The sequence below is a fragment of the Lepidochelys olivacea genome (genome assembly GCF_965140295.1).
Source record: "Lepidochelys olivacea isolate rLepOli2 genome assembly, chromosome: 12".
In the NCBI taxonomy this organism is placed as follows: domain Eukaryota; kingdom Metazoa; phylum Chordata; order Testudines; family Cheloniidae; genus Lepidochelys; species Lepidochelys olivacea.
In genome coordinates, this window is record NC_140422.1 from 13,181,767 (window position 1) to 13,208,716 (window position 26,950).

The window sequence follows — 26,950 nt, forward strand, 5'->3', positions numbered from 1 at the left end:
AAAAGAACCCTAGCCCTTATGGTCACAAAAATACAGTGATCTTGAAAATGTGACCCTAAGAGAACCTGTTACAAACAGATTGTCTCCCTGAGTCTAGTAGCCTGAAACAATAGCTCTGAGAGGTGTGCACTGCCCCATTCTCTCAGTTGATAAATCTGAAACTGTATGTTCTGTAGGTTTCAGTGACAACATTAATTGATCGTTCTAGAGAATGATTCTGTTAATGTGATTTATCCCACAAAATCAAATTGTCCAGATATCAAAAGCCACACCTGAACCAAAAGTTCCACCTTCCTCCAACAACTTCTGCAATGCAATCACGCGCTGGCAGTACAAGTATCTCTGGCATATCAAAAACTAAAAATGTGGAGATGGAATAATGAATTTAATATCAAAATAAATAAGAGGGGCGATACTGAGCGCTATTGGATTACTCATTTTTGTATTTAATTTTAAAACATTAATATTAAAATTACAATTGAAGCTGCTGTGGAATTCTTAGTCTACAACGGTGCCATGGAGTATACAGGTCTTGTGCAAAATGTATGTCCACCTTGCCCCAGAATATGCAAGGTGTTGATGATTTATATAATAAATTAAGAAAATTTCATTGGCTTTACAGTACTATTGCACCGATATCAGTTGTTAGGGTATTGCTACACTTCAGAACATTTTATTATTGCTCTTCATATGCTGATTTTTTTTTTTTTAAATAAAGGCTTTGGGTCATGGGATGGAAAATAACTGGGACAAATAAATCCCTGGTATAACTATAGAGACACAATAGGAATTAATTTGGATAATTAATTTTAAATTATTGAAAAAGTGTGTACAAATGAGGTTATAATTATAAAAATTATATTGAGACATTGAATAGGGATAGGAATAAGTCAAGGTTGAGATGCTTGACTTTTTCAAAATCTTCTAGGGTTAAAAATACTAATGTAATTTTATACTATAATTCATTTGATTACCTATAGAACAATGACCATAATAGTTTTTTAGACTGACTGAGTTAGAGCTGGGTGCCTTTTTTTGTGGGGGGGGGCAAATAGTTTATTTGCCAAACAATGCTGTTTTGGTCAACCAGAAAGTATTCCCAATTTTATGTCAAGTTTGGAGAATAGTTTCCCCCAAAATTTAAGTTTTTTGTTTGGTTGAATGTTTTTTGGGTTTGTCAAGGTTCCTCCCCCACTCTGAACTCTAGGGTACAGATGTGGGGACCTGCATGAAAACCTCCTAAGCTTACTTTTACCAGCTTAAGTTAAAACTTCCCCAAGGTACAAATTAATTTTATCCTTTGTCCTTGGAATATCCACTGCCACCACCAAACTCTAACTGGGTTTACTGGGAAACGTAGTTTGGACACGTCTTTCCCCCCAAAATCCTCCCAACCCTTGCACCCCACTTCCTGGAAAAGGTTTGGTAAAAATCCTCACCAATTTGCATAGGTGACCACAGACCCAAACCCCTGGATCTGAGAACAATGAAAAAACATTCAGTTTTCTTACAAGAAGACTTTTAATAGAAATAGAAGTAAATAGAAGCAAAGGAATCACCTCTATAAAATCAGGATGGTAGATACCTTACAGGGTAATTAGATTCAAAACATAGAGAATCCCTCTAGGCAAAACCTTAAGTTACAAAAAAGAGACACAGACAGAAATAGTCATTCTATTCAGCACAGTTCTTTTCTCAGCCATTTAAAGAAATCATAATCTAACAAAAAGAAAAGGAGTACTTATGTCACCTTAGAGACTAACCAATTTATTGTGAGAAAACCTGGATTTGTGCTGGAAATGGCCCACCTTGATTATCATGCACATTGTAGGGAGAGTGGTCACTTTGGATAAGCTATTACCAGCAGGAGAGTGAGTTTGTGTGTGTGGTTTTTGGAGGGGGGTGAGGGAGTGAGAGAACCTGGATTTATGCAGGAAATGGCCCACCTTGATTATCATACACATTGTGAAGAGAGTGGTCACTTTGGATGGGCTATTACCAGCAGGAGAGTGAGTTTGTGTGTGGGGGGGGGGGGGGGTGGAGGGTGAGAAAACCTGGATTTGTGCTGGAAATGGCCCAACTTGATGATCACTTTAGATAAGCTATTACCAGCAGGACAGTGGGGTGGGAGGAGGTATTGTTTCATGGTCTCTGTGTGTATATAATGTCTTCTGCAGTTTCCACGATATGCATCCGATGAAGTGAGCTGTAGCTCACGAAAGCTCATGCTCAAATAAATTGGTTAGTCTCTAAGGTGCCACAAGTACTCCTTTTATTTTGCAACAGAAAAGCTTCAAAAACAGATTCCAATGAGAAGCTGCTGAACTTGAATTAATATGCAAATTAGATACCATTAATTTGGGTTTGAATAGAGACTGGGAATGGCTCGGTCATTACACTAATTGAATCTATTTCCCCATGTTAAGTATCCTCACACCTTCGTGTCAACTGTCCGAAATGGACCATCTTGATTATCACTTCAAAAGTATTTTTTCCGCCTGCTGATAATAGCTCCTCTTAATTAATTAGCCTCTTACAGTTGGTATGGGTACTTCCACCTTTTCATGTTTTCTCTATGTATAAATATCTTCTTAATATATGTTCCATTCTATGCATCTGATGAAGTGGGCTGTAGCCCACGAAAGCTTATGCTCAAATAAATTGGTTAGTCTCTAAGGTGCCACAAGTACTCCTTTTCTTTTTGCACATAGACAGACACAGACCCTTTGTTTCTCTCCCTCCTCCCAGCTTTTGAAAGTATCTTGTCTCCTCATTGGTCATTTTGGTCAGGTGCCAGCGAGGTTACCTTTAGCTTCTTAATCCTTTACAGGTGAGAGGATTTTTCCTCTAGCCAGGAGGGATTTTAAAGGGGTTTACCCTTCCCTTTATATTTATGACAGGGTTGGAGTCACAAAAGAGCTTTAGGAGAAGGCAGCCTCCTTATAACTTTTGGCCCAGTGATTAGGACACTTAGGTAGGATGACTGAATTGCCACTATTAATAATTAATGAATAGTCATTGGACCAAGAAAAGAGAGGGAGAATGACTTAGGGCACTCTACTAGGATGTGGGAGACCTAAATTGGAGTCCCTGCTAAAATGACTATTAATTATTTATAAAAAGTGGAAGAGCTTCAACAGCAAAATTGAGAAGTATCCGTACTAGAATCTCTGATTCCCTAATTCATAGGGCAGTCTCCTGCACTATGGGAGACCTATATTCAAATCCCTGCTCCACATCAGGCAGATGGGGAACTGAATCCATATCTCCCGCAACATAAGTGAGTTAAAAGTTATAAGACTGCTGTTGCCACTTTCTCCTCTAGTCATCTTGTTAATCTAGTCCCCTTTTTCTTTTGCTTAAAATGCCCTACATAAAAAAAATAAAATTGAGTTGGGTTGAACAAAACATTTCATTCAACCCCACTCAAATTTTGTTCTGACTTTTCGATTCAGTGAAAATTTCAAAAGAATTTGTTTTGGTTTAACTCAAAATGAAACTTTTTTCAATTTATTGGAATTGTCAGCGAACTGAAGAATCCACTATTTGCCCAGCTCTTACTGGCACATGATTCATAAAGTTTTACAAGAAGAAAACAAATAAGTTGTAGATAGGAAAGGATTAATCTCTTCTTCCCCTATGCTTATAACCAAAGTTACTGAAATTTATTGTTCAAGTAAAGTTTTTACAGATTAAGTTAGTTAAATAGTAGTTTGGTTGTCATTCAAGCAGGCAGCTGTTTTTGCTTTTTATATAGGTCTTCTGTACCAGAATCAGAATTCTAATGGGTTTTAATTAACATGTGCTTTTTTCAGTTAAAGCAACCGATACTCAGAACTGACCAAGCCAGCGCTTCAGCAGATGGCAACTTAAATGAGCTTCATATTACAATAAAATGTTGTAACAATCTCCAGTCCCGAAAAAACCACGTTCAGCCAAATCCTTATGTTGTCTACAAGATCTTTGATTTTGCAGACCATGATACTCCCATCATTCATAGCAGCAACAGCCCTCAATTTGACGATCACATGTGTTTTCCAGTGCCAATGAATGCAGATTTAGACCAATATTTAAAATCAGAATCCTTGACTTTTTATGTGTTTGATGATGGTGAAACAGAAGAAGGTGTTTATGTAGGGAAAGCCATTGTTCCTCTTATCTCTTTAGCGCATGACAGATATATATCAGGTAAGAATTTGACCTTTTCAAAGCTAACTAACTTTACAGTACTGCTTCATGATATATTTTGTGTGTTTAATTCATCACTGTGTTTTCTCAGTTTTACATAAACATAAATTGAAAATCTGATGTTGGGGATCTTTGCTTTGCATCTAATTACCACCAGAAAAGCAGAATGATTCAAAGCTGGCAATCTGTAGGGTTGAATGCAAGGTCCAGCTTTTTGCACAAGTCTTCTTGGAATGATGGGGGCAATTGTATTTTTTTTTAAAACTTCCCCATGAGTTAAAAAAAAAAAAAAAAAAAAGTAAAACCAACAGAAACTCAGTGGCAAAGTTCTCATTCAGCCTGCTCACACTAATGACAAGTAACATCTTTTTACCTTTTGACCTTGTGTTCTTCTGCTACGAATGGGCATTTCAACTGTGGCATGAATACTATATGATAATTTAGCCTGGCTGATATAAATCATCATTCATTAATAGGGACTGAGTTAATTGCTAAGACACCATCTATATTTTTTTTATTCTTTTACAAATCCATGCATTTGACTTTTTGATCATAGATTTGACTGTCAGAAATCTATCCTGATTGGTTGACTTGTCAGTGTGATGTATTTCTCTGACACCACATCATTAGCATTCGTATTTAGTGTGGTAATAGAGCATTGTTAGTGTTAATATCACTTGGAAAGTGCTAAACTAAACATTAGATTTCTGACCTTGCTGCTTTATTAAAATGTAACAGGGCCTCTGTAAAGTACATAGAAAACAAATATAGATTAAATGAGTTTTCTTAAAAGAAATCTTGGAAATCCTCCTGAATGCATCTGTGTGATTAAAAAAGTTATCTGGATCTCTTGAAGATATACTTTCATAGCATTCTTTTTAAATGCTTAGTGACAGGTAATAACCTTATAATAGAAAGCATTTTGTAGTTGTTTTCTCTCTCTTTTTCCAGTGATCTTTCTTCCTTTTTCTAGTAAAAGCATGCTAATTTCCTCCATGGTTACCTTCCATCCTTTGACTTAATTTTTTCAGGATTTTCCTTTAATCATTTTAACTGAAGTGCACTTAAAAATCAATCAGGACATTCACGTGAGAAACCCTTTGTCATCTTTCAGCCATAGAGCAAAGAAAACAGTGAGGTCATTTGAACCCATGCTATGCAGCAGACCGATAATAAATGTGAAAAAAAGTCCACAGACTAAAACGAATATAAATGCAACTTTTTTGAGGGGGGAGTCTTAAGATATTTATAATGAGGCTTCATTTTAGAGAGGTAGAGCAATATTTTGCACATTTATTAAGATGTCACGTCTAAGACATATGTCCAAATACTGTGTCAGCTGAGCCCATGGTCCTGCAGTCGGATCCACACTGATGAACACTTGCTCTCCTATATATCTGATTGCGGGATTGGGGCATATAGTGGGAATAATTTGGGAATATGTTGAAATATTAAAACACTGCCTGTGAAGTTTTGAATTATCTAGTAAACTGAAAACTAAGTGAAAGGTATTTCTACTTTTCTTTTTTGTTTTGTTTTTAAACTAATGCTGTCAAAGAAAAACATTTAGCATATAGGTTATTAATCTTATACTTAGCTGCACTTAATTGGTGCTGTAGTTTATGTAGTTTAGGATGCCTGTTTATATGTATCACTTATATTCTTAGAAAACCTATTTATTTACAGTAGATAATTATTGCTCCTTAATGCACCCCTGGAAAATAACTTAATGAAATCATTTGCAGAGATCCATGCTGAGACTCTAAAAATGTAATTTTATTATGTATTGAAGAGAAAATATATGTGGTAGTTTGAATTAGGGAAAGATGTTTCTTATGTGTATTTAAAATAGGAAAACATTTCCCAGGTTTGCTGGGCAGTGGACTCTGAGCTGCTTCATAATCTTATTTTAAAGTTCTTGTCCAACTTGTAACTAATAAAATAGTTAAATCTGTGACTAAAGGTGAATAGAAGCTGCTCTTCTTCGAGTAGTATCCCTATGGGTGATCCACTCTAGGTGTATTTGCATCCCTGTACCCCCGATCAGAGATTTTAGGTAGCAGTGTCCATTCAGCCTGCACATGTGCTCTCCTCTTCTAGTACTCTGCCTTGTTGCTACCACCCTGAGTTCCTTCTCAACCACCTTTGGCCTGAGAAGGAGCCTTAGCAGAACCCATTGGCAGAGTTCTCTTAGCATTTTCTTATGTTTCCTTCAGTATTAGACACCGTAATAGAGCTTCCGTTAGTGTTGTTACCACTTTTTCTTTTCCCCTTTTCCTTTTCTCCCCCTCCCACATAAAAAAATTCTTATTTTGCTTGAGGAATAATTATACTAAGGCTATAATTTAGTCATGGGTATTTTTAGTAAAAGTCATGGACAGGTCACAGGCAATAAAGAAAAATTCACACCCATGACCTGTCCCTGACTTGTACTATAAATAGTAGCTTGGGGACCACTGCTCAGGGAGGATGCGGGGTGCGGGGCCAGTCACTGCTCAGGGGGACAGGGTGGTGCCAGGGTCAGCTGTTGGGGGCTGCCGAGCAGCGGCTGCTCTGACCACTGGCAGGAACATCCACCTGCTGCTGCTCCAGCTGCCCGCAGGACTGTTGCCAGGGGCCAGCAGGCCTAGCTGCCAGGGGTCGCTGAGCAGCGGCTGCTCCATCCAACCCCAGGACTGCTGCTCAGGCAGTCCCCGGGGCCAGGTCGGGCGATCCCTGGGGCCAGCTGCCTGGGGCTGCCGAAATAGCAGCTGGTGCGGCTGGCTGCAGGGCCACCCAAGCGGCTTCCTGTGGAGTTGTTCCAGCAGCAGCTGATGTGGCTGTACCCAGGGCTGCCTGAGCAGCTGACACCTAGGTCAGCTGTTTAGGCAGCCTTGGGGTCATCCACAGTGGCCGTTGCAGAAGTCTCAAAGGTCGCGGAAAGTCACAGAATGTGTGATTTCTATGACCTCCATGACAGACACGGAGCCCTAGTTATTACACTAGTGTAAGTTAATTTTACTTGGTTTCTTCCCTTTTGGGACGTGAACCCTAAAAAGGGTCTGGCTCCCCCAGGTTTAAATGTTGCCTTGCCTGTTGAGAAGCCATTCCTGTCAGCTGTGGCCATTCCCACTGCATTTGTTGCCTCAGAGAGTAACAGGTGCCTCAGAAGTGCACATTTTGCCTCAAACTTAAATTGAGAGCTTGAAAAAAATGTGAGCTAAAGTCAAAATGGCTCATGATGGAAAGCTAACTCTGACCAGCCTCCAGACCTGGGACATTACTCTCCTCCCCCCCATACGGCAATTCCTGGTGAGGCTGATCCCATCAACATCATTGGCTCAGCACTCTCTGGTGACTTCAAAGAGGAAATTCTTGGATTCCTCTCAAAAAGTCTCAAAAAAGCAGGCCACTAGTCCCCCGAGTAGGGAATCAGCCAAGAGAATGAGTTCTCCTACAAGGTTGACTATGTTGGTACCGAGTGACCCATGACTAGGTAGCCACAAGGCTGCATGATCCTCAGGTACCGTTACTACCAATAAGCCCAAAGATCATAAGGAGGCAGGCTTGGCTAGATCAGTACTCTCGAGGGGAAAGGATCTGCGAAGAACAATGCAGCTCCTCTAAAGTTGAACCAATGGAGTCTTATAGAGAATCGGTACTGAGTATTTCAGCTCCACAAAAGGCTAGGGCAATATCTGCTAGCCATTTGTCGGTCCACAAAATACCTCCAGTACCGTTGACTCTTTCCACTTCAACAGTCTTTGCTCAGCCAACAGCTGCTTCAATGCCAAAGGAATTTTGGTTCCCTAAAGACTTGATGGTCTCGGAGACGCCTGAATCACCTTTGCTAGGCATCAACATGACTGCAGTACTGATTATGTCCCAGTCCCCTGACTTACATATGCTACCAAGACAATCTCCTCCACCATCCATGACTGCTACACCCCGTCAAGCGACGACGAGGTAGATGATGGGTATTACCTATACTCTGTGTCTGTGCAAGGCTCTATATGACAACATCATTGATCTAGCCATGTAGAAACCGATCAATCTATCACCAGGGTAGACAAGGCCCACCCACTTGGTATGAACACCCTTGATGCCCCCATCCAGGCACTTTGCACCACCTCAGTGGCCATACTGGGACCCATGGGCAGCATATAGATACCAATTCTTGAGGATCTTTGAGGAACATCAGGAGAGACTAAACAAGGAGGCTACACCTGTGATCAACATTTCTTCATGTTTCCTGATGAAACTGTTGTTCCTCTCCCACCATCTAGAGCAGGCGACTTCAAGCAGTTGCAAGACCTCTTTAAGAAAGTAGTGGATTCACTACAAATCTTGCTTGAAGAAGTCAGTCACAGTACAAAGTGATCAACATCTTGCAGACATGATCATTGGCCCAAATTGCACTCCCCGTCAGCGAGGTCTTGCTCGAAAACTATATGGTAGACATCAGCTACAATACCTCCTTCATGCAAACAGGCAGGCTAAAAATGTGTGCCATTAAAAGATATGGACTTTTTATTTTCTTACCCATCCCCAAATTTCAGCACGATCGACCATATATTTACCCTTATCCTCATCCATCTCCACCCATGTTTCTTCCATCATGATTGGAGAATGGATTTACATGCACTATGGATACCTTAGGTACATATATTGGGATACCTTCCACAAGAAGTACTTGACCTTGGCTGTTTCCTCTCCTCACCCCCACCCCCTCACCCATATACATCAAGGTTCCCAGATATTTGCTGATTTCTTCCTCAATATCAAACAAAAGTATATCTGTTGCCCAATTGGTTAGGTGTATCCCATCCTCTCTGAATAACTCGGGTGCCCAGTTTGATAAGTCTAGATGAGTAATTACCAATCCTCTTGGTCACATATGAATTTAGCCACTTCCATATTCATGTACTCCCTAGCCCAGTGGTCCTCAACCAGGGGTATGTGTACCCCTCGGGGTACACAGAGGTCTTCCAGGGGGTACATCAACTCATGTAGATATTTGCCTAGTTTTACAACAGGCTATATAAAAAGCACTGGCAAAACCAGTACAAACTGAAATTACATACAGACAAAATGAGAAAGTAAACAATTTTTCAGCAGTAGTGTGCGATGACACTTGTATTTTTTATGTCTGATTTTGTAAGCAAATAATTGTTAAGTGAGGTGAAACTTGGGGGTATGCAAGATAAACTGACTCCTGAAAGGGGTACAGTAGTCTGGAAAGGTTGAGAACCACTGCTCTACCCTTTCCAACCCATGGAGGCTTGATGGCTTCCTTCTGTATGCTCTGTTGTATCAGTTCAGACCAAATAATCATCACTCCAAGGAAAAAATTCTGCGCCAAAAAATCTGCGCCAAATCCCATTTAGCTCTGATCATCAAGTTGATTTCCTCACACATTCCTAAATCATTTTTACTGAGGTGAAAAATAGTCACATCCAGTGGCTGTTACCAGGTTGCCAAAGAGTGTACAAGGGGTATCAGCTGGTCCCAAAGTATTCCCCCTCTTTGATCCGTTCCTTTGCTTCCTATAGATTGCCCTTCCATCCATGCTGACTCAGGAATACTTCATTAGTGAGACCCAATATGTGAACCTATGGGCCATATGCACAATATTATGCACACACCTCTGTCTCCAATTCCTGAGCCCAGTCGTGATCCCGAAGGAAGGAATAAACATAAAGAGTTTAGCACATAAACACTTCACTATCCTTGTTGACAGGGGCCTCCAACCTGTATGCATTTGGATCCCACCATTGATATGCTTGATTTGTTGGGCTCCCATTCTAACGTATGCTATGGATGTAACCAATCAATCTTGAACAAATTCGCTAAGGGAACCTCAACAATAGGCATTCTTTTACATTGTCATGAACTGAAATTTCGTTCTCCAAGGTAACTCCCTCCGAGGAAAGAGTGACACATACATTAAGCTTTGACTGTTTTGCACTACCTTTTCCCCTATTGTACTTATGGCCTGCCCTCAAAATCCTTTGCTTTAAAATACTCTCCATGTGAGACTTGAAATTATAGGACATATCCTTTTGCTTGGAATTAATATTCTAAAGCCTGTCTTGGTTGTGGTGCTGCACGGAGCTCAAGAAACGGAATGCCATTCCTCTATAATTCTTGTATTACATGCTGTTGTTTCACTTTGCATGTTAACTATATAGCTAGATGGGTTTTGCACTCTCCTTTCAGGTACATTTGAACTAACAGATTCTGAAAGACATTCTTCTGGCACCATCAACATTGAACTAAAATGGAGGTTCGCCTATCTACCTCCAAGTGGATCAGCAATGGCAGCAGACCTAGTGAGTTACATCCAAAATGAAAAATCAACAGCAACTAAATTACCAATGAAGGAAGAAGTGCAGACTCTAATCCTGACCCCTTCTTTTACTTCATCAATGACAGTAAGTAATCTAACAAATTCAAAGAAGTTAGAGATAGAAAAGACCTATTACAGTAGGTCATCCTATCAACCTTGCCAAGTAGGATTAATCCCTACAATACAGTGCATTTAATAGAGACTAGTAGAAATACTTCATACAACCACCAGTTGGATTTCTGCTGGAAGAAAAGGCCTCTATTTTATCACTTTTGAAGCTTTTAAAAGTCTTCTGTACACATAGACAATTGTAAAGGAGAGACAAAGCAAACATTAACCTTTTTAGATAAAACCATTTTCTAGACATTTCAAATTATTTACCTTTTTGTTTTTAAAATAAGTAAATTCCAAATCCTCAATCAGATTTTACAGGGAAATATTTCAGTATTGTTCATTAATTTTCCAAACAATGCTAGCTTCCACTGTTTCTACCTGTCACCTAAAAGTTCCCAGAGAAGGAACTGAGAGAAATACAGACATTGGGAGAGCGCAAGAGGAAAAACAGACACTCAGAAGCAGAATTATGAGGTGGTAGGCTGTGGCAGAACAGGCATGCCTGCCTCTTTGGCTCTCAGCTCTCTCCAGGCTTTTGGCGCTTGTTGTGTGGCTGGAGTGGTCAGTCAGCAAACCCCTCTTGCTGTTCTCCTGCTTTCAGCCTTCCTCTAGTAACCACCTATAGCTTTCTCCAGGGACCTGCTGGAGTCTCCTGGTGTCTGGAAGCTCTCACTTACAGATCACTTGCTCCCAAGCAACTCTCACCTGCCCTTTTCCTGACTGACTCGTCCACTCTCTGTTTCTTCCCCATTTCTGTGGTCCAGGTACTAATTAGGAAGCAGCTTATGAGTCATGAGTGCTTTGGCCTCTTTGTTCTTAAAGGGCCAGTACTACATTGTGACAAACACCTTTTTTAATTATATTGATTTATCCTAGGCACCAAAGCCCAAACCAAGGCAGCGTACTGCTCTAGCAGACAAGAAAGTGTCTTTTATGGATGTCAGCATACTACCGATTCCAGTGAGGTTTAAGTATTTTCTTAAGAGTTTATGTGTTGAAAATGTACTCATGCAATAATTTAAACAAATTATTGTACCAATAATTACTATTTTAATCAGCTGAAGCCAGTTAACTAAAATGGAGTCTCTCACGTCAGTTGTAAAATGTCCTGAGATGAGTGTTAAGTGTAGTTTATTATTTGTTAATATGGTGTATTAATTATATTTGGCCTATATACAGTTACGTTCTTCTGTTCATAAATGCATTTGATAACCTTAATTAATCATATTAAAAACATAGTATCAGTGTTGATCTACAACTCTTCCTACTGTCAGTTAAATTTTAGTCAGATTTGTTTTGAACAGTAATAAATACCAAAGAGCATAAGTATAAACTAAGTCAATCTATTGTAAGTTCACCATAAAAGATCAAATTCAACACTGATGGAATCAAACTTTTTCAAAAGCCTAAATCTGAACAATGAAAGTAGGAAGTGTGTGTGAGTGTTTATATGAAATATGTAAGGCTTCCACTTAAATGTAACTTTAGTCACATTAGACTTCTATATAAGTAATATAAACATATTTTGGGACCAGATTTATTCACAAGGACCATTCCCCCACCCCTTCCTAATTTGCTCCACAAATATTTGAAGAAACAATTTTTGCTATTTGGAGTCTGTCTACCTGATTTGCAGGTATAATTTGATGCATAAGGTTGGGATTTTCAAAGGGAGTTAGGTGCCCAAACCCTATTGAAATTCAGTAGGATTTAGGTGCTCAACTCTGTTCTTTGAAAAGCCGAGCTTTGCTGTGCAAATGACCTAAATTCCTGGCAAAAGTAATATTAGTAAAAGTTTCCATTAATTAAAAAAAAATAAAAAGAATCAAAACAGCTTTTTGTATGGATTATAGCCCAGACATTGCAGCACTGTATTAGTGTAAGAGAATCAGAAACACAAATGGGTTAGAAATAAACATAAACCTTAGTAGTCTATTTACTTTGTCTGGGTATGGTACACTCTGGTTCTTAGATATTCATGTGACCTTTTTGACAATACAAATAATTGCAGCTGCTTAAAGGAGGTTCATTTGAAAGCTGGGCTGAAAGCCTGCCTTTTATGTGTTAGTTTTTGTAGTATCGGTTAACTATGTCTCCTTATTGTGTGCCAATACCTCAGAGCCCTGTTGCTGATGCAGACAATGAAGAAGTTTCACAAAAAATTAAGGCTGACACACTTACTGTTTCAAATGTTCCAGAGGTATGAGGTGGTTCAAGTTTTATGATGTCATATACCAATTTGTGCTTGAATTCTGTTTATATGTTGATAGCTGTAGCAGAAAATTCAATATCAGCTTTGTTTAGTCATGTGCTAAGAGTAAAACTGTAATACAGTGGTATTCTAGTTGTTTGGTAATTAGAATTTTAATTGGTTCTCTTGATGAATAACTAGAGTAGAGAAATTGACTAAGTGGTCAGGAATGAAGTTGGTATCAACATTATCATCCAAGTGCTGTGTGTTCATCAACTGCTAAGTAACTAGGAAATCCAAGATAAGAATCTAAGAGAAAAAAATTACTTGATTTGTCAGGTAGGTCAAATGAATGTTTTAGTAAATGGTTTTATACAGGCATACAAGACATGTCATGTTATATATTAAAGAATCAAAAGTACAGTGCCAAGAAGGATTAGAGTTCATGGAAGGACCGTGCATAATACTGCCATTATGGGCTGCTGTCCAACTTACTGCTTCTTTACACGGTATGTAGCCTTCCAACTGTACATGCAGAGGAAATAGAAAGAAGAAAAAAAATACATTTAGCAGGCTAAGCCTGGATCAGTATTTGGATGGAGGAAATTTCATTAAATGCATTGGAATATAGGTGATTCAGTGACTGACATTATTTCCTCTCAACCACTACTAAGTTAGTAATATTCCTACATAATTCCTTATGCTTTTAACACTTGAATTAAATGCATCTCCTCCCTCCCTTTAAAGATGATCACTAGATAAGAGCAAAAAAATTCCACCAATTTTGGAATATATTCTGAATACGTAAAATACCAAGGGTAAGAAAAGTATTAAATACATAATTTATTTTAAACCTACCCTTTCTTTTCTTTTATATCTCTTGAAATGTTGGATAACCACCTTTTGGTTCACCTGTCCAGTGTATCACACTAGTCAAGTCACATTTGCCATCACTCTGAACTGGAGACTTTACCTTTCTCTGTTCCCCAGAGGAAAATAAGGATAATTAAATAGTTTTGCAAACCTGTGCAAGGATATTCATTTCTGGCACCTGACCTTCCTTCCAAATCCAAGACATTTAGATTATACCTCTCTTACTGCCAGCAATGGCTGCGGCAGAAACTTGGCAGCAGCTATGTCCTGTCAGTGCTCCTGACAAATTATCAGTCTGGTGAGCTAACAGAACAGTGGTTCAGTGCTCCTGATTTTACATTCATACTCCTCTGTTTAAAGCTTATTTTGAGGGCAAATAAGCAAGCTAATTCCCCCAATTTACCTCCAGGGAACACATTTAAAGGGGTTTGGTTCCCCTGGCTGCGCTCTTTCTGTTTGTTCCTCCTCCCCTTAAGGCAGAGCAAGCCAAATAGAATGAGCCAAAGATTACAAGGAGCTCCATCTGTTAGGAGATCATCTCGTGAGCTGCAAAAAGGGAGCTCTGCCACTGCCACTGTTTTTCATAAAGAATGCTCCACTGGCCAAGGATTGTCTGGAGCACACAGTGTCCCAGCTCTGATTTGTCTCCTATGCCAATGGAGGGCCTAAAGCCAGCTTCATACCAGCAGAGAACTGTTCAATTGATGGAAGAGTCCTCAGTCGCTTCTTAAAGTTACTTTGTATTGCTGCAGTGGTCTAGACTAGTGGAGGGACTCACCTGGCCCAAGAATAGAATGGTTATGGGAAGCCCTGGAGCCCCATGCCTCCAATATTGTAGGGGGACAGGTGCAGCTCAAATGTCTGACTGGAGAGAGAAATCAGACCCAGAAAGAAAATGATCTGGTAACAAGCTTTACTGGGCTCCCTATAGAGCAGATAAAACTTAGTCCAGCAGAATTGATGGGTGTAATATCCCTGATTTGGTACATACTGGAAAAGGTACCATGATCTGTGATTTCCGTGGATCTAAAAGAGGGGGGGAAGAGAACTTTTGAGAAAATTATAAACTAAAGCATTCTCTTACCCTCGATTTTTGAGGCATTAAATATATAATTTTTAAACTGGCTCTTTTTTAGTGCCATTTTCAGTTCATGAAGACACTGCATAAAGGCTAATCAAGGTTATAAAAATACCATCTGAATAATAATTTTTCTAAAAATAAATGGTTTAAAATACAAGTTAAATGTTTTGAAACCATCAGAGGCTGCATTTATGTTGACAGATGCCAAGAGATTTTATGAATTATATCTTTAGAAATGTAAATTGTTATTAATTTGTCCTTTTTACTCTGTCAGATATTTGTTATTGCAGTTGATAATTGATGAGCTTTTCATTGCTCTCTATCCTGTTTAAGCTATATCATTACTAACAGGTCACATATATAATGCATACAAGCCATAAATCTTCAAGTTTTAAGTCTCAGTAGCTTTTCCTATTCTAGTAGGTGTTCTAAATACCACAGAATGTCTATAAATATACCTACTTTTATATTGCTTGCCTTATTTGAGGTTATACAGGAAAGAGTGGCAGATGATAAAGTAAAGGAAACTTCTGAAGAAATTCAGCAGAAAAAAGATGACCTTTCTCGGCTATCTGAGGGTCAGTTGGCTGACCAGAGCTCGGCTACTTCTGGAGATGAAACAGAAATAACTGAGGAATTGGAACCAGAAGGTAACTTTATTTTTATAAATTATAAATGAATCTATTTAATTAATAAAGCTACTTCTCTTTCCATTTTAAGCATTTTTGTTGACAGTGGGAGCTACCTCATTATAAGAAGGTTCATGACAGAAATTATATTCTGGTGTTCCTCCTGACTGTACCTGGGTGGGTTTGTTGGTGTTATTCTTAACCCAACAGGAAGCTATATAGTAACTGAATGCAAAAATCTGGTATCTGACCTAGTTTCATAAAATATTAAAGGAAACCTGGCTTCTGTTTTAAACGTCTTTATATTCTCCCTTCAGAAGAGTGATGTTCTAAAGACTGTTTTAAAAAATGTTCCTCTTTTGTCTGCAGATAACAGCCAACAGTAATATCAGAGATCATCACAGACAATGAGAGGGCAGTACATCTTATCACATCTGTGACTTCAAGTTATTAGAGGCAGATTTATATACAGACTACAAAAGTCAGGTCATCCTGTTCTAGCTCTTATTTTAAGCTTAGTATCAGGGAATCCAGCTGAGTCCTTGCCTACTAAATAAGGGCAGGAACAGGATACAAGATTTTTATATTCAGTTGTTTATAGCTTCTTGTTAGGCCTTCTGTTCCCATTAGGACTGCAAAAATCAAGAGTTAACTCCCTCTGCTTTTTATTTTTTTATTTTTTTTTTTTTTTACTCTAGCAAAACTGAGCTGAAGGCTTTGTAGAAGTGTCTGCCTGAATCCAACCCTAACCTGTTTCTGAAAAATTATTTTGCAATGTAGTCATTTATGTGCAAGCTGCTGAAACCTAGACAGTGGAAATCAAAGCTTAATGCAATATTCCTTTTAGGGGCTGTCAATTAATCGCGGTTAACTCAAGCAATTAAATCAAAACAAATTAACTTGATTAAAAAGTTAATCACAGTTTTAATTGCACTGTTAATAATAGAATACCAATAGACATTTATTATAAATATCTTTGTTTTTCTACGTTTTCAAATATATCAATTTCAGTTACAACACAGAATACAAAGTGCTCACTTTTATATTATTTTTATTACAAATATTTGTACTGTAAAAAAGATAAAAGAAATATTTTTCAATTCACTTCATACAAGTGCAGTCTCTTTATTGTGAAATGCAACTTACAAATGTAGAAAGTTTTTTTTTTTACATAGTGCACTCAAAAACAAAACAATGTAAAACTTAAGAGCCTACAAGTCCACTGAGTCCTACTTCTTTTTCAGCCAGTCGCTAAGAGAAGCATGTTTGTTTACATTTACAGGCTGCTTCTTATTTACAGTGTCACCTGAAAGTGAAAACAGGTGTTTGTATGGCACGATTGTAGCTAGTGTTGCAAGGTATTTACATGCCAGATACTCTAAACTTTTGTGTGCCTCTTCATGCTTGACTTGTAGATTGAACTGTCTTTTGTTTATCTTTTTTGCAGTGCAAATATTTGTAATAAAAAAATAATATGAAGTGAACACTCTACATTTTGTATTCTGTAATTTGTATTTGTAATTGAAATCAATATATTTTGAAAATGTTGAAAAACATCCAAAATATTTATAATAAATGTAAATTGTTGTTCTGTTATTAAGTGTGCAATTAAAACCGGGATTAATCATGATTAATTTTTTAAATAATTTGACAGCCTTAATTCCAATATTAAACTAATCTTTGTTTACACTGTTGTTTATCACAGGCGATTTGATACAATTGTACCTCTGTTTCCACAATCATAGCCATTAGTGTTTTAGCAGATCAGAAGAAAAACAAGGGACTTTCTAGACCATTTAGTAGTCATCGATTTGCTTGTTTCATGGTCTGCAAATGAGAAAAGATTTGCATGACTTTCTCAAACTGTATTTATTAGAAAAACTAGTATTATGCTCCTAGGTTTCTCAACAAATCTCAGATGGACTGCAAATACAGAATTTTTTAACTGTTTTTTTCCCCAACAGATCAAGGTAAAAGACAGGCAACTGATGCCATGGAATCAATAATAACTGACAGTGATGACTGTATTGTTCCTAGCCCAGTGTCCAACAATATTAAACAGGTCAGTCAGTATATTTATGGCAATTAAATGCTTCTGTTTGGGAAATTATGAAAATCTAAGAAAAACATATTTTAAATGCGTCTGCCTCTAATATCAGAAGTGAAATATCAAGGGCTAAATTTTCAAAGAGCCTTCAGTTTTTATGTGTATCTGTTTCAAACTGAAATAGGAAACTTGCGCACACACATCAGGTAACTTAGCCTAATGACCTGATTATGCATGCAAAAGAGGTTTTCTATATACATAAGTTAAGCTGTAAATTTTCAGTCATCTTCAAAAACTTGGCCCTCAGGTCAGGCACTTACGGATCTGACTGTGTAATATATGTGCAGGTACAGGTTTGCAAGCATAAACAAATAATATGCAAATTATATGCAGCTATCATTTGTGTCCAGTACAACTTTCTTGCTTAGGAAGCCTTTACATTGCATTTAGAACATAAAGCAGTAACCCAAGAAAGCTAGGTAGCATTGTAAATTATAGTAGATGAGACTTGGGTTCAAATGAGAAAAACAGATTTGTTCGTCTCATCTCAAATCACGCATCCCTTTTTCACATTTTAGTATAATTAGAACTTCTCATGAAGAGCCCAGTCCAATTGCCATTTAAGTCAAAGAAAGTTGGGTCAGCCCTAAGGGATGTCTACTCTGCAACCAGGGTGTGTGATTGTAGCTCGTGTAGACATAATCTAGCTACATTGAATCTAGTTAGCTCTGCTGTTAAAGCAGTGAAGCTGTGGCATTGCGAGCTTCAGCATGGACTGGACATGCCCACCTAGAACCCTGACTAGTAACTTGTATGGCTAGCCCACACTGAAGTCTGTGCTGCCGTGGCTTTTTTGTTGGGATATGTCTTCATGAGCTGCAGCCACACCCCCTGATTGCAGTGGAGACATACACTAAGAAGAGTGTAGAACTGGATACCATTGTGTCACGCTGTCTGGAGTGGCTCATGACTGACCGTGCCAATCTCGGGGCAGACTGTCAAAAGCAGGGCAGAGCCCCTCTTTCCCCCCCCCCCAACTAGTGGTATATTCTATCATTAGATTTCATCAACCCAGTAACAAACGTGAACTCCTGATTCACTGCAATGTCTTACCATGGAGTCACAGATAATTCCCTTGGGCGCTCCAGTCTATCTTGCCCCCAGGTAAACTGGACTTAGTAATAAATGGTCACTTACACCAAAAATCAGAAAATATTCAGGTTGCTCCCAGTACCAAGAGACCAGAAACTTACCCCAGATCAATTTGTACCTTAGATCTCCCACCAAAGACAACGCTGGTAGCCAAGCATATAATAAACTAATTAAGGATTTATTAACTAGGAAAAAGAAATGAGAGAGTTATTTACAGATTAAAGCAGGCAACATATATACACAAAAGAGTTCAGTCTGTGGTTCCAAAATGTTACAAAGATGTTGTGATCTGTCAGAACTGAATGTCTTTTTAGGGCTAAGCCAGGTTGACCCTGGTGATCTCTGCTTTTTTTGTTTCTTAGCTCCAGCCCTTGTAAGAGTCCAGACAGCAAAGAGATGAAAAATTTTCATGTCAGCTGTCTTTATTTCCCTCTTCCAAATTCAAGCTGATGGGACGAGCTTTCTCTCACATAGCACCTTCATGGGTATAAGAGGGCCATTAAACCAGGCTTTGAGTCATGATGTTCCACAATGGTCCACTAAGTCTTGATAGTTCTTCTGGATGGGCAGGACTGAGCACTTTTCCTGCCTAGGTTCACAAGTTCAGAGCAAGCATTTTTACAATTATAAAGCATAACTTACATATTACCTTATAGTGCAGGATATAGACATTACAAGTAAGATTAATGCATGCAGCAACTTATCACCATTTCATAAAATCTAAACACTAAACACATTCTTACATGTTCAACACCTATCTTGAACAATATTAACATATAGGTGAGCTGGTCTGATTTCCAGCTATGAATTTGTCAGTGCTCAGCTGATGCCTACAGACTTGGCAAGAGGTGGCACCTAGTTTACCAGCATCACACATGGAATTTTGCAAGTCTGATTGAGGTGCATGGGCAGAGATGTATGTGATATTTGCACAACAGCCACCCACTTTAAGTCTGTATTTTAAAAAAAAACCAAACACACACACTTCACTTTTTAAAGCATGTCTCTTAAGGTTTGTTTTTTTATTAAAAATGGTTTCAGAAATACCCAGCCAGACCTAATTATCAGGAGAAAAAAGCTTGTAGGTCACACCATTATTCATGATGTTTATTAACCTAAACAGGCAAAAAGAATCAAGGAGTTTTCATGGATGGACTCCACACACAGAAGAATTGCCACTCCAATTACTCCCCTGAATTTAAATATTACACCAGATGGCCTCAAATCAAGAATTTATCTTCCCTACAAGTCTTCAACACTAGCAAGCTCACACCAATGCAGGCCTGATCTTTGTAAGGCAATTTGGGTCAAATGATAGTAAACCATATGCAATCCCTGAAGCTGGATATGTATTCTTCCTTATGATTTCAGTTATCCCTTCTCCCCAGCTGCACTTATGTTAGGAAATGTTATTCCACCAAACTTTGCTTGAAGCCCAGTTGAGCATAAGCATAAGCTAACAAAAATAGGTCTTCCTCTCAAAATTTGTGTTCCATAAACCCCTCTGAATATTGTGGACACCTCCACTATTTCTGAGATATGCCCTCTAAAAGTATACTGTGGACACCTCCACTATTTCTGCTCAAACTGTCTATGTTAAGAATAAGAATCAGTTTATTATTTATATTTAAATGGACTTTTAGGCTGAGTTTTAAAAGCAGAATGTTCATTCTGGAAAGTTAAAATGTTGGAGTCATTAACTAAGCGACTTTGGATTGCAGGACATTTTGTAAGTTTGTAATTGGTGTGAAAGAAAGTTCCACTCTAAAATAAAAAGTACTGAAGACAGTCTTCAGTCTGAAAAAACAACCAAAAAAATCCAAAACGACAAAAAAAAAACCAAAAAAAACACCCCACCCCAAACAATAACTGAATTTGGCCAGTTAGACTAAGTATTGGCTCCATTCTAGTGAACATTCTTTCTGATTTCTCAATTTTCCTCATAAATTCACAATGCCACAGATCCTTTTTCTGTTAGGATTTCCAATGCCCTTACTAAAGGGATTGTTTTGCATGTTTTATTTCTTCTGTCCGCCTAATCGATCAAATGCTCAAAAGTAGATAGTTGCTGTTCATTACCAGCTTTTTGGTCCTCCCTTCTTTGCAAAATACTGGTGGTTTTTTGTTTTGTTTTGTTTTTTTGGGGGCGGTGTTGTAGTTTAATTCTAGGACAATAAAAAACTTTCTCTCTGCATCTCTGAATTTTCAGATAAACTGAACTCAAATGCATTTAGCATCATTTACCTACAGGCAAAAAGAAAAGGAGTACTTGTGGCACCTTAGAGACTAACCAATTTATTTGCTCAAATAAATTGGTTAGTCTCTAAGGTGCCACAAGTACTCCTTTTCTTTTTGCGAATACAAACTAACACGGCTGTTACTCTGAAATTTACCTACAGGGTAATTTTTAATACATTTCATCCACTGAAATATTTCCTCCCACATTTGACCTTTAAAGTCCCAAATGAAAAAGTTCTGTTTTAAGTTCCAATTCAACAAGATACTTAAGTATGAGAATATTACTATTAACTTCAATATTATTATTCACATGCTAAAAGTTAAGCATGTGCTTAAGTACCTTGCTCAATTGAGACCTTAGTTAACTTTCTAGGAAGTGGTTTAAACACTTGAGTATTCTGTCCTTGTATATAAGAAATGTAGGTCCAAATCCTGCACCCACAAAAGGGCCAAATAAAGTTTAAAGGATGCAGTGCTTGGCAGGAGAAAAGGAGAGGAAATTTCACACTCAACTGTACTGAGAATGTATCTGCAACTCCACAGGGAAAGGAATATGGGTGTGCTGAGGATTTGCCAGAGGGTTTAAGTGCATTATCATAGCACTGATATACATGGCTGCAAATCTATAGGAGTGTAAGAAATAGGTCCTTAGCAGGACTCAAGCTTGCTGCAGTGATTCCTCTAGCTCTATTACCAATACAAACCCTTGCTTCCATGGTCCTTTTTCTTCTGATTTGTTTGTGTGTTAGTTATTATTATTTCCTATGCCAGTCTTTCTATTTGGAGCAGTGGTGGGCAATCTGCAGCCCATCACGGTAATCTGCTGGTGGGCTGCGAGACAGTTTGTTTACACTGACGGTCCGCAGGCACAGCTGCCCACAGCTCCCAGTGGCTGCAGTTCGCCGTTCCCCAGACAATGGGAGCTGTGAGAAGTGGCAGCTAGCACATCCCTGCGCTGCTTCCTGCAGCTCCCATTGGCCGGGGAATGGCGAACCGCGGCCACTAGGAGCTGCGGGCGGCCATGCCTGTGGACGGTCAATGTAAACAAACTGTCTCGCAGCCCACCAGTGGAATACCCTGATGGGCCGCGTGCGGCCCGCAGACCACAGGTTACCCACCACTGATCTGGAGGAATCCCATTTTCAGTCAAAAGGAGTTCTGCAGGAGTGCCGGAACAGATATTTTTGGTAATTTTTTTGAATCAGATTTCAGTTAATCTGAATTTTAACGGACAGCAGTTTTAGAAGTGTAAGTGTTACTAGATTAGACTATTCTAAAAATTGCAGTCTTCTTTTAGTAATTAATAAAGAAATGTAATTAATTTTTATGTGTTAATCTAATAACTGAAGATGTTGATAGAAATAGTATAAATTCTAGAAGTTCTGTTCTTCAACAATCATGCCATTACCAAATTACAAGAAGGTCTATAGATAACTTGCCTTTAATGTTTCAAGAGGTGGAGAGTCCATTTTCAATGTAAGTTCCATCTTAAATTATAGCCATTTGCTGATTAAAACACTACATCCAAAATCTTAACAGGAATATTTAAATGTTATTTGGTTAAAATATATTACATTAGTTAATTTTATGGTGCCTGCTCTGTGATACCAGAACCACACACAGTATCTTGTTCTATAGAATAAAAGTTATTTGTAAACAATTTTAGCAGTGGGTGCTTGTGTTAAGGTATTTCTGTAATAACAGTGTCTGCTTTACAAGAATCGAATGTGTTTGTAATTAGATTTTATTAGAACATTAATACTTACAATTCTTGCTACTAAAATATTTGTGCTAGTATAATCTACTGAGAAGCATAATTCTTGTTAGAAATTCTGTAGTTAATCTTATCGATGTGTGACTGTTGTGCTTTAAGCACTTTAATTTTAACTTTTTTCCAGTTTTAATACTTACATCTAATCTTCTATAGACAAATTATTTTTAATAATTAAGGGTCTGATTGTGGAAATATCCTCAACTCTTAAGAGTTAGGTCAGTAGGAGGTAAGAGGGGGAGTAGATTGGGACAACGACCGTCTGGGGTGGGCAGGTTGGAACTGGAGGCTGATTTGGGGAGAGGAAAACTGGGAGAGTGAGTTTCGATGGGAGGGGAGACAGGTATTGACTGGGCAAGGAGAGTTGGACTGAGATCTAGTGGGACAGGGGAAATTAGGGGAGAGGAAACAGATCTGATGAGGAGCTGGAGCAAAGCGGGAGAACAGGGATTGACAGGACAAAGAGACGAAGATCTGGAGAGGGAAGGCTCTGAATCATAGAATCATAGAATATCAGGGTTGGAAGGGACCCCAGAAGGTCATCTAGTCCAACCCCCTGCTCGAAGCAGGACCAATTCCCAGTTAAATCACCCCAGCCAGGGCTTTGTCAAGCCTGACCTTAAAAACCTCTAAGGAAGGAGATTCTACCACCTCCCTAGGTAACGCATTCCAGTGTTTCACCACCCTCTTAGTGAAAAAGTTTTTCCTAATATCCAATCTAAACTTCCCCCACTGCAACTTAAGACCATTACTCCTCGTTCTGTCATCTGCTACCATTGAGAACAGTCTAGAGCCATCCTCTTTGGAACCCCCTTTCAGGTAGTTGAAAGCAGCTATCAAATCCCCCCTCATTCTTCTCTTCTGCAGGCTAAACAATCCCAGCTCCTTCAGCCTCTCCTCATAACTCATGTGTTCCAGACCCCTAATCATTTTTGTTGCCCTTCGCTGGACTCTCTCCAATTTATCCACATCCTTCTTGAAGTGTGGGGCCCAAAACTGGACACAGTACTCCAGATGAGGCCTCACCAATGTCGAATAGAGGGGAACGATCACGTCCCTCGATCTGCTCGCTATGCCCCTACTTATACATCCCAAAATGCCATTGGCCTTCTTGGCAACAAGGGCACACTGCTGACTCATATCCAGCTTCTCGTCCACTGTCACCCCTAGGTCCTTTTCCGCAGAACTGCTGCCTAGCCATTCGGTCCCTAGTCTGTAGCTGTGCATTGGATTCTTCCGTCCTAAGTGCAGGACCCTGCACTTATCCTTATTGAACCTCATCAGATTTCTTTTGGCCCAATCCTCCAATTTGTCTAGGTCCTTCTGTATCCTATCCCTCCCCTCCAGCATATCTACCACTCCTCCCAGTTTAGTATCATCCGCAAATTTGCTGAGAGTGCAATCCACACCATCCTCCAGATCATTTATGAAGATATTGAACAAAACCGGCCCCAGGACCGACCCTTGGGGCACTCCACTTGATACCGGCTGCCAACTAGACATGGAGCCATTGATCACTACCCGTTGAGCCTGACAATCTAGCCAGCTTTCTACCCACCTTATAGTGCATTGGACTGAGATTGGACATGGAGCCCAGGGTGGGAGATTGGGACTGAAAGTAAGTGGAGATGGGGAATGTGAATAGTGGGATGTAACTGGAGGCCAGGGTGGGGAAGGAGAGACTGACAGGGTGAGGAGCTTGGAACTGGGACTTGCTGGGCAAAGAGCTGAGGACAAGAAGCTGAGAGGTTGGGTGGGGAGTGGAACCTGGGAATGGCTGGATGAAAGAGACTGGGACTAGCATGAGAAGCCTGAGGAGTGGAGACTGGGACTGGCTACATAAGAGAATGTGACTGGGATGAGGAGCCAGGAGTAGGGAAGAAGCAAGACTGGGACAAGCACAGGTTGAAGGAGACCAGGCAGAAGGGGTCACACTTCGGAGAAATGGGCAGAAGAGTCTGTGCCCATTAGAGAAGACCTCTCCAGCACCTGGAATGGAATCCAAGATTCCTGAGTCTCACCATTCCTCTGCTGTCAAAAAATATCTGTAAAAGCAACTGGTAAAGTGTCCCATCTTGTCTAGTGCTGGCCCACATGCAGGATTACAACCTACTACAGCTATTATTTACGCCATTGGTTGAAGTGGCAGAGGTCTGTGTGGTGGATCTAAATGTTCCAACGATGCTGATGACCCATGTGCGTGTGAGTATGATGCCACAAAATGGAATTTTTCAGTTTACTTTTTTTAAAAACCTGGGAAATTACACACACACAGTCTCTCTCTCTCTCTCTCTCTCTCGGGAGGACATTGTTCATGTTGCAAAGTCAAGCACTCAGAAGCTAGAAAATGCCAGAATTAAGGTTGCCTTAATTCAGGCCCCTTGTGTATGCATTAACTTGCAGTCTTTAATTACATGATGACATACAAAGATCCCTGCCTCATTCAGTGAACAGGATGGACCTGCTCTGGGGATGAATTAGGGTTGTGTGTGTGTGTGTGTGTGTGTGTGTGTGTGTGTGTGTGTAGTGCAAGAGGCTGTTTTCTGTAGGAACCCTGCTTCATTTGTTGCAGAAGTTGGAAAGTGTGGAGTGAAAGAGGCAGCAGGGTGGTGCAGGATCAGAGAGGTTGATCTCATGGTTATTGAATGCTGCCTCTGGACAATTGGAGTCTATCCCTGCCTCTGCCACAGAATTCTGTGTGATGTGATGCTCGTCAAGTCGCACCAACATTTTCATAGTTAATTACTAATTGTGTTCCTCATTTTCTGTGTGCCTGACTAGATATCCTGCAGTCTGATTTGCAGAAGTACTGAGTACATACAGCAGCACCTGCAGTCAATGAGAGCCTTTTTTGACATATATTGTAAAATGCTGTATAATGCTAAGTACTTTGAAAAATCAAGTCCTGAGTGTCTCAAATTGAACACCCAAAATTAGTGGATACTTTGGGACTTAATATCTCTGTACTTCCATTCCCCATCTGTAAAGTCGGAATAATACACCCTCATATGACAGAGATGTTGTAAAAATAATCCTTCTGGAGCATTAAGATTCTGTAGCAATGATCACCCCAGAAAAGCCCATCAGGAAATTAATAGTTCTGGCTTCAGAGCAGGGTTTGACTGGTGTGAAATAAAATAAGGCCTTGGGTCAGACATTGAATAATGAGGAAAAAACAAAATATTGAATAGCTGTCTATTAAATGAGCACCATCCATTCTGTGCAGTGAATGAGGCAGGAGTCTTTGGGGGTGGAAATGGTGTGTGATCATATAATTAAAGACTCTATCACAATGCATATGTACAAGGGAGCTGAATTCAGTTTGCACAGGCAGCTTTAACTCTGGCATTTCCTAATGTTTGAGGGCTTGATTTTGCTACCGTAATAATAATCTTTTCACATAAATGTTTTGTGTTTGATATATGTATATTACAGTGTACAGGTGTCTTGATACCCCCTATTGGGGACACAGAAGACCTGCCACACTGATGGTGTCCCTAGAAGGAGGCTCCACTGAATCAGAATAATTCCTGTGATTTCAGGGATTAATTTCCATCCAGAGTTCAGAGGCAGTTTATGGAGGCACTACCATCTGTAAGCTAATTAAGTACAGCTGGGGCTATTTAGACTCAACACCTTGAAAGAATGCTGTGTTGGGCTGACCAGAAACCATGAAAGGGATCCCTGTGGAAAACATAGGAGCTACCATTTATGATTTATATTATTATGGGGTTTTTTTTCCATTTATTTGTTAAACTGCACAAAAGGAAAGTGCAGCTGGAGGCTTTCATCAGCCTGGTGCCACTTTGAGTTAAAACAGAACTCATACATTAATTACTTGCCCACAGAGAGTAATTGTGTTTGAAACCTGAATCTCCAAGAAACTTTTTCTTGTTATTCTCTTCCTGATCCTGTACTTCATGCAGAAAACCTGCTAGTGGTTGTCTTTATTTACACAGAAAGCACCAGTTCTCTCTCTGAGGCAGACACCATGCCCACTGCTCAAGAGGAGTCATTTCCATTGTCATGACCTCCACAGTACCCACCCTGTCCTTATCAGCATCTTGCCTCACTTCCATTGACTTTAAGATGTTGACAACATTTTAAACTGACATTTAGTTTTTAATGAGCTGAAATGTTCACAGGTCATTTTTCTGATCCTTCCCTATCTTTCTTCTAACTGCAGCACTGAGAGCCATTTTTCCAAAGAAACTTTTTCACAGTCTCTGTTTTCGTGGTGCAACTTTGCTCGTGCACTCTCTTGCATGTACTGTTTTGTGCGTTTGTATAAAAGATAGAATGGACACATCTGAAAAGAGCATTTCCTTGACTTTAGCA

General features: G+C 39.3%; 1 protein-coding gene across 6 annotated transcripts in view; it reads left to right on the plus strand.

Annotated features, from left to right (window-relative positions):
- Window positions 1-26,950, plus strand: part of RPGRIP1L (RPGRIP1 like) — a 140,918-nt gene that overhangs the window by 69,433 nt on the left and 44,535 nt on the right. For 4 of the 6 annotated variants that reach the window (XM_084645018.1, XM_084645022.1, XM_084645020.1 and 1 more), the window contains 6 exons: window positions 3,816-4,188; window positions 10,387-10,601; window positions 11,507-11,590; window positions 12,750-12,830; window positions 15,263-15,425; window positions 17,369-17,466. In XM_084645018.1, coding sequence (XP_084501144.1) covers window positions 3,816-4,188; window positions 10,387-10,601; window positions 11,507-11,590; window positions 12,750-12,830; window positions 15,263-15,425; window positions 17,369-17,466 — 1,014 coding nt within the window. Of the gene's footprint in view, window positions 1-3,815; window positions 4,189-10,386; window positions 10,602-11,506; window positions 11,591-12,749; window positions 12,831-15,262; window positions 15,426-17,368; window positions 17,467-19,726; window positions 20,194-26,950 lie in introns of those variants that run through there. The other 2 variants (XM_084645023.1, XM_084645021.1) reach the window with 2 other exon arrangements.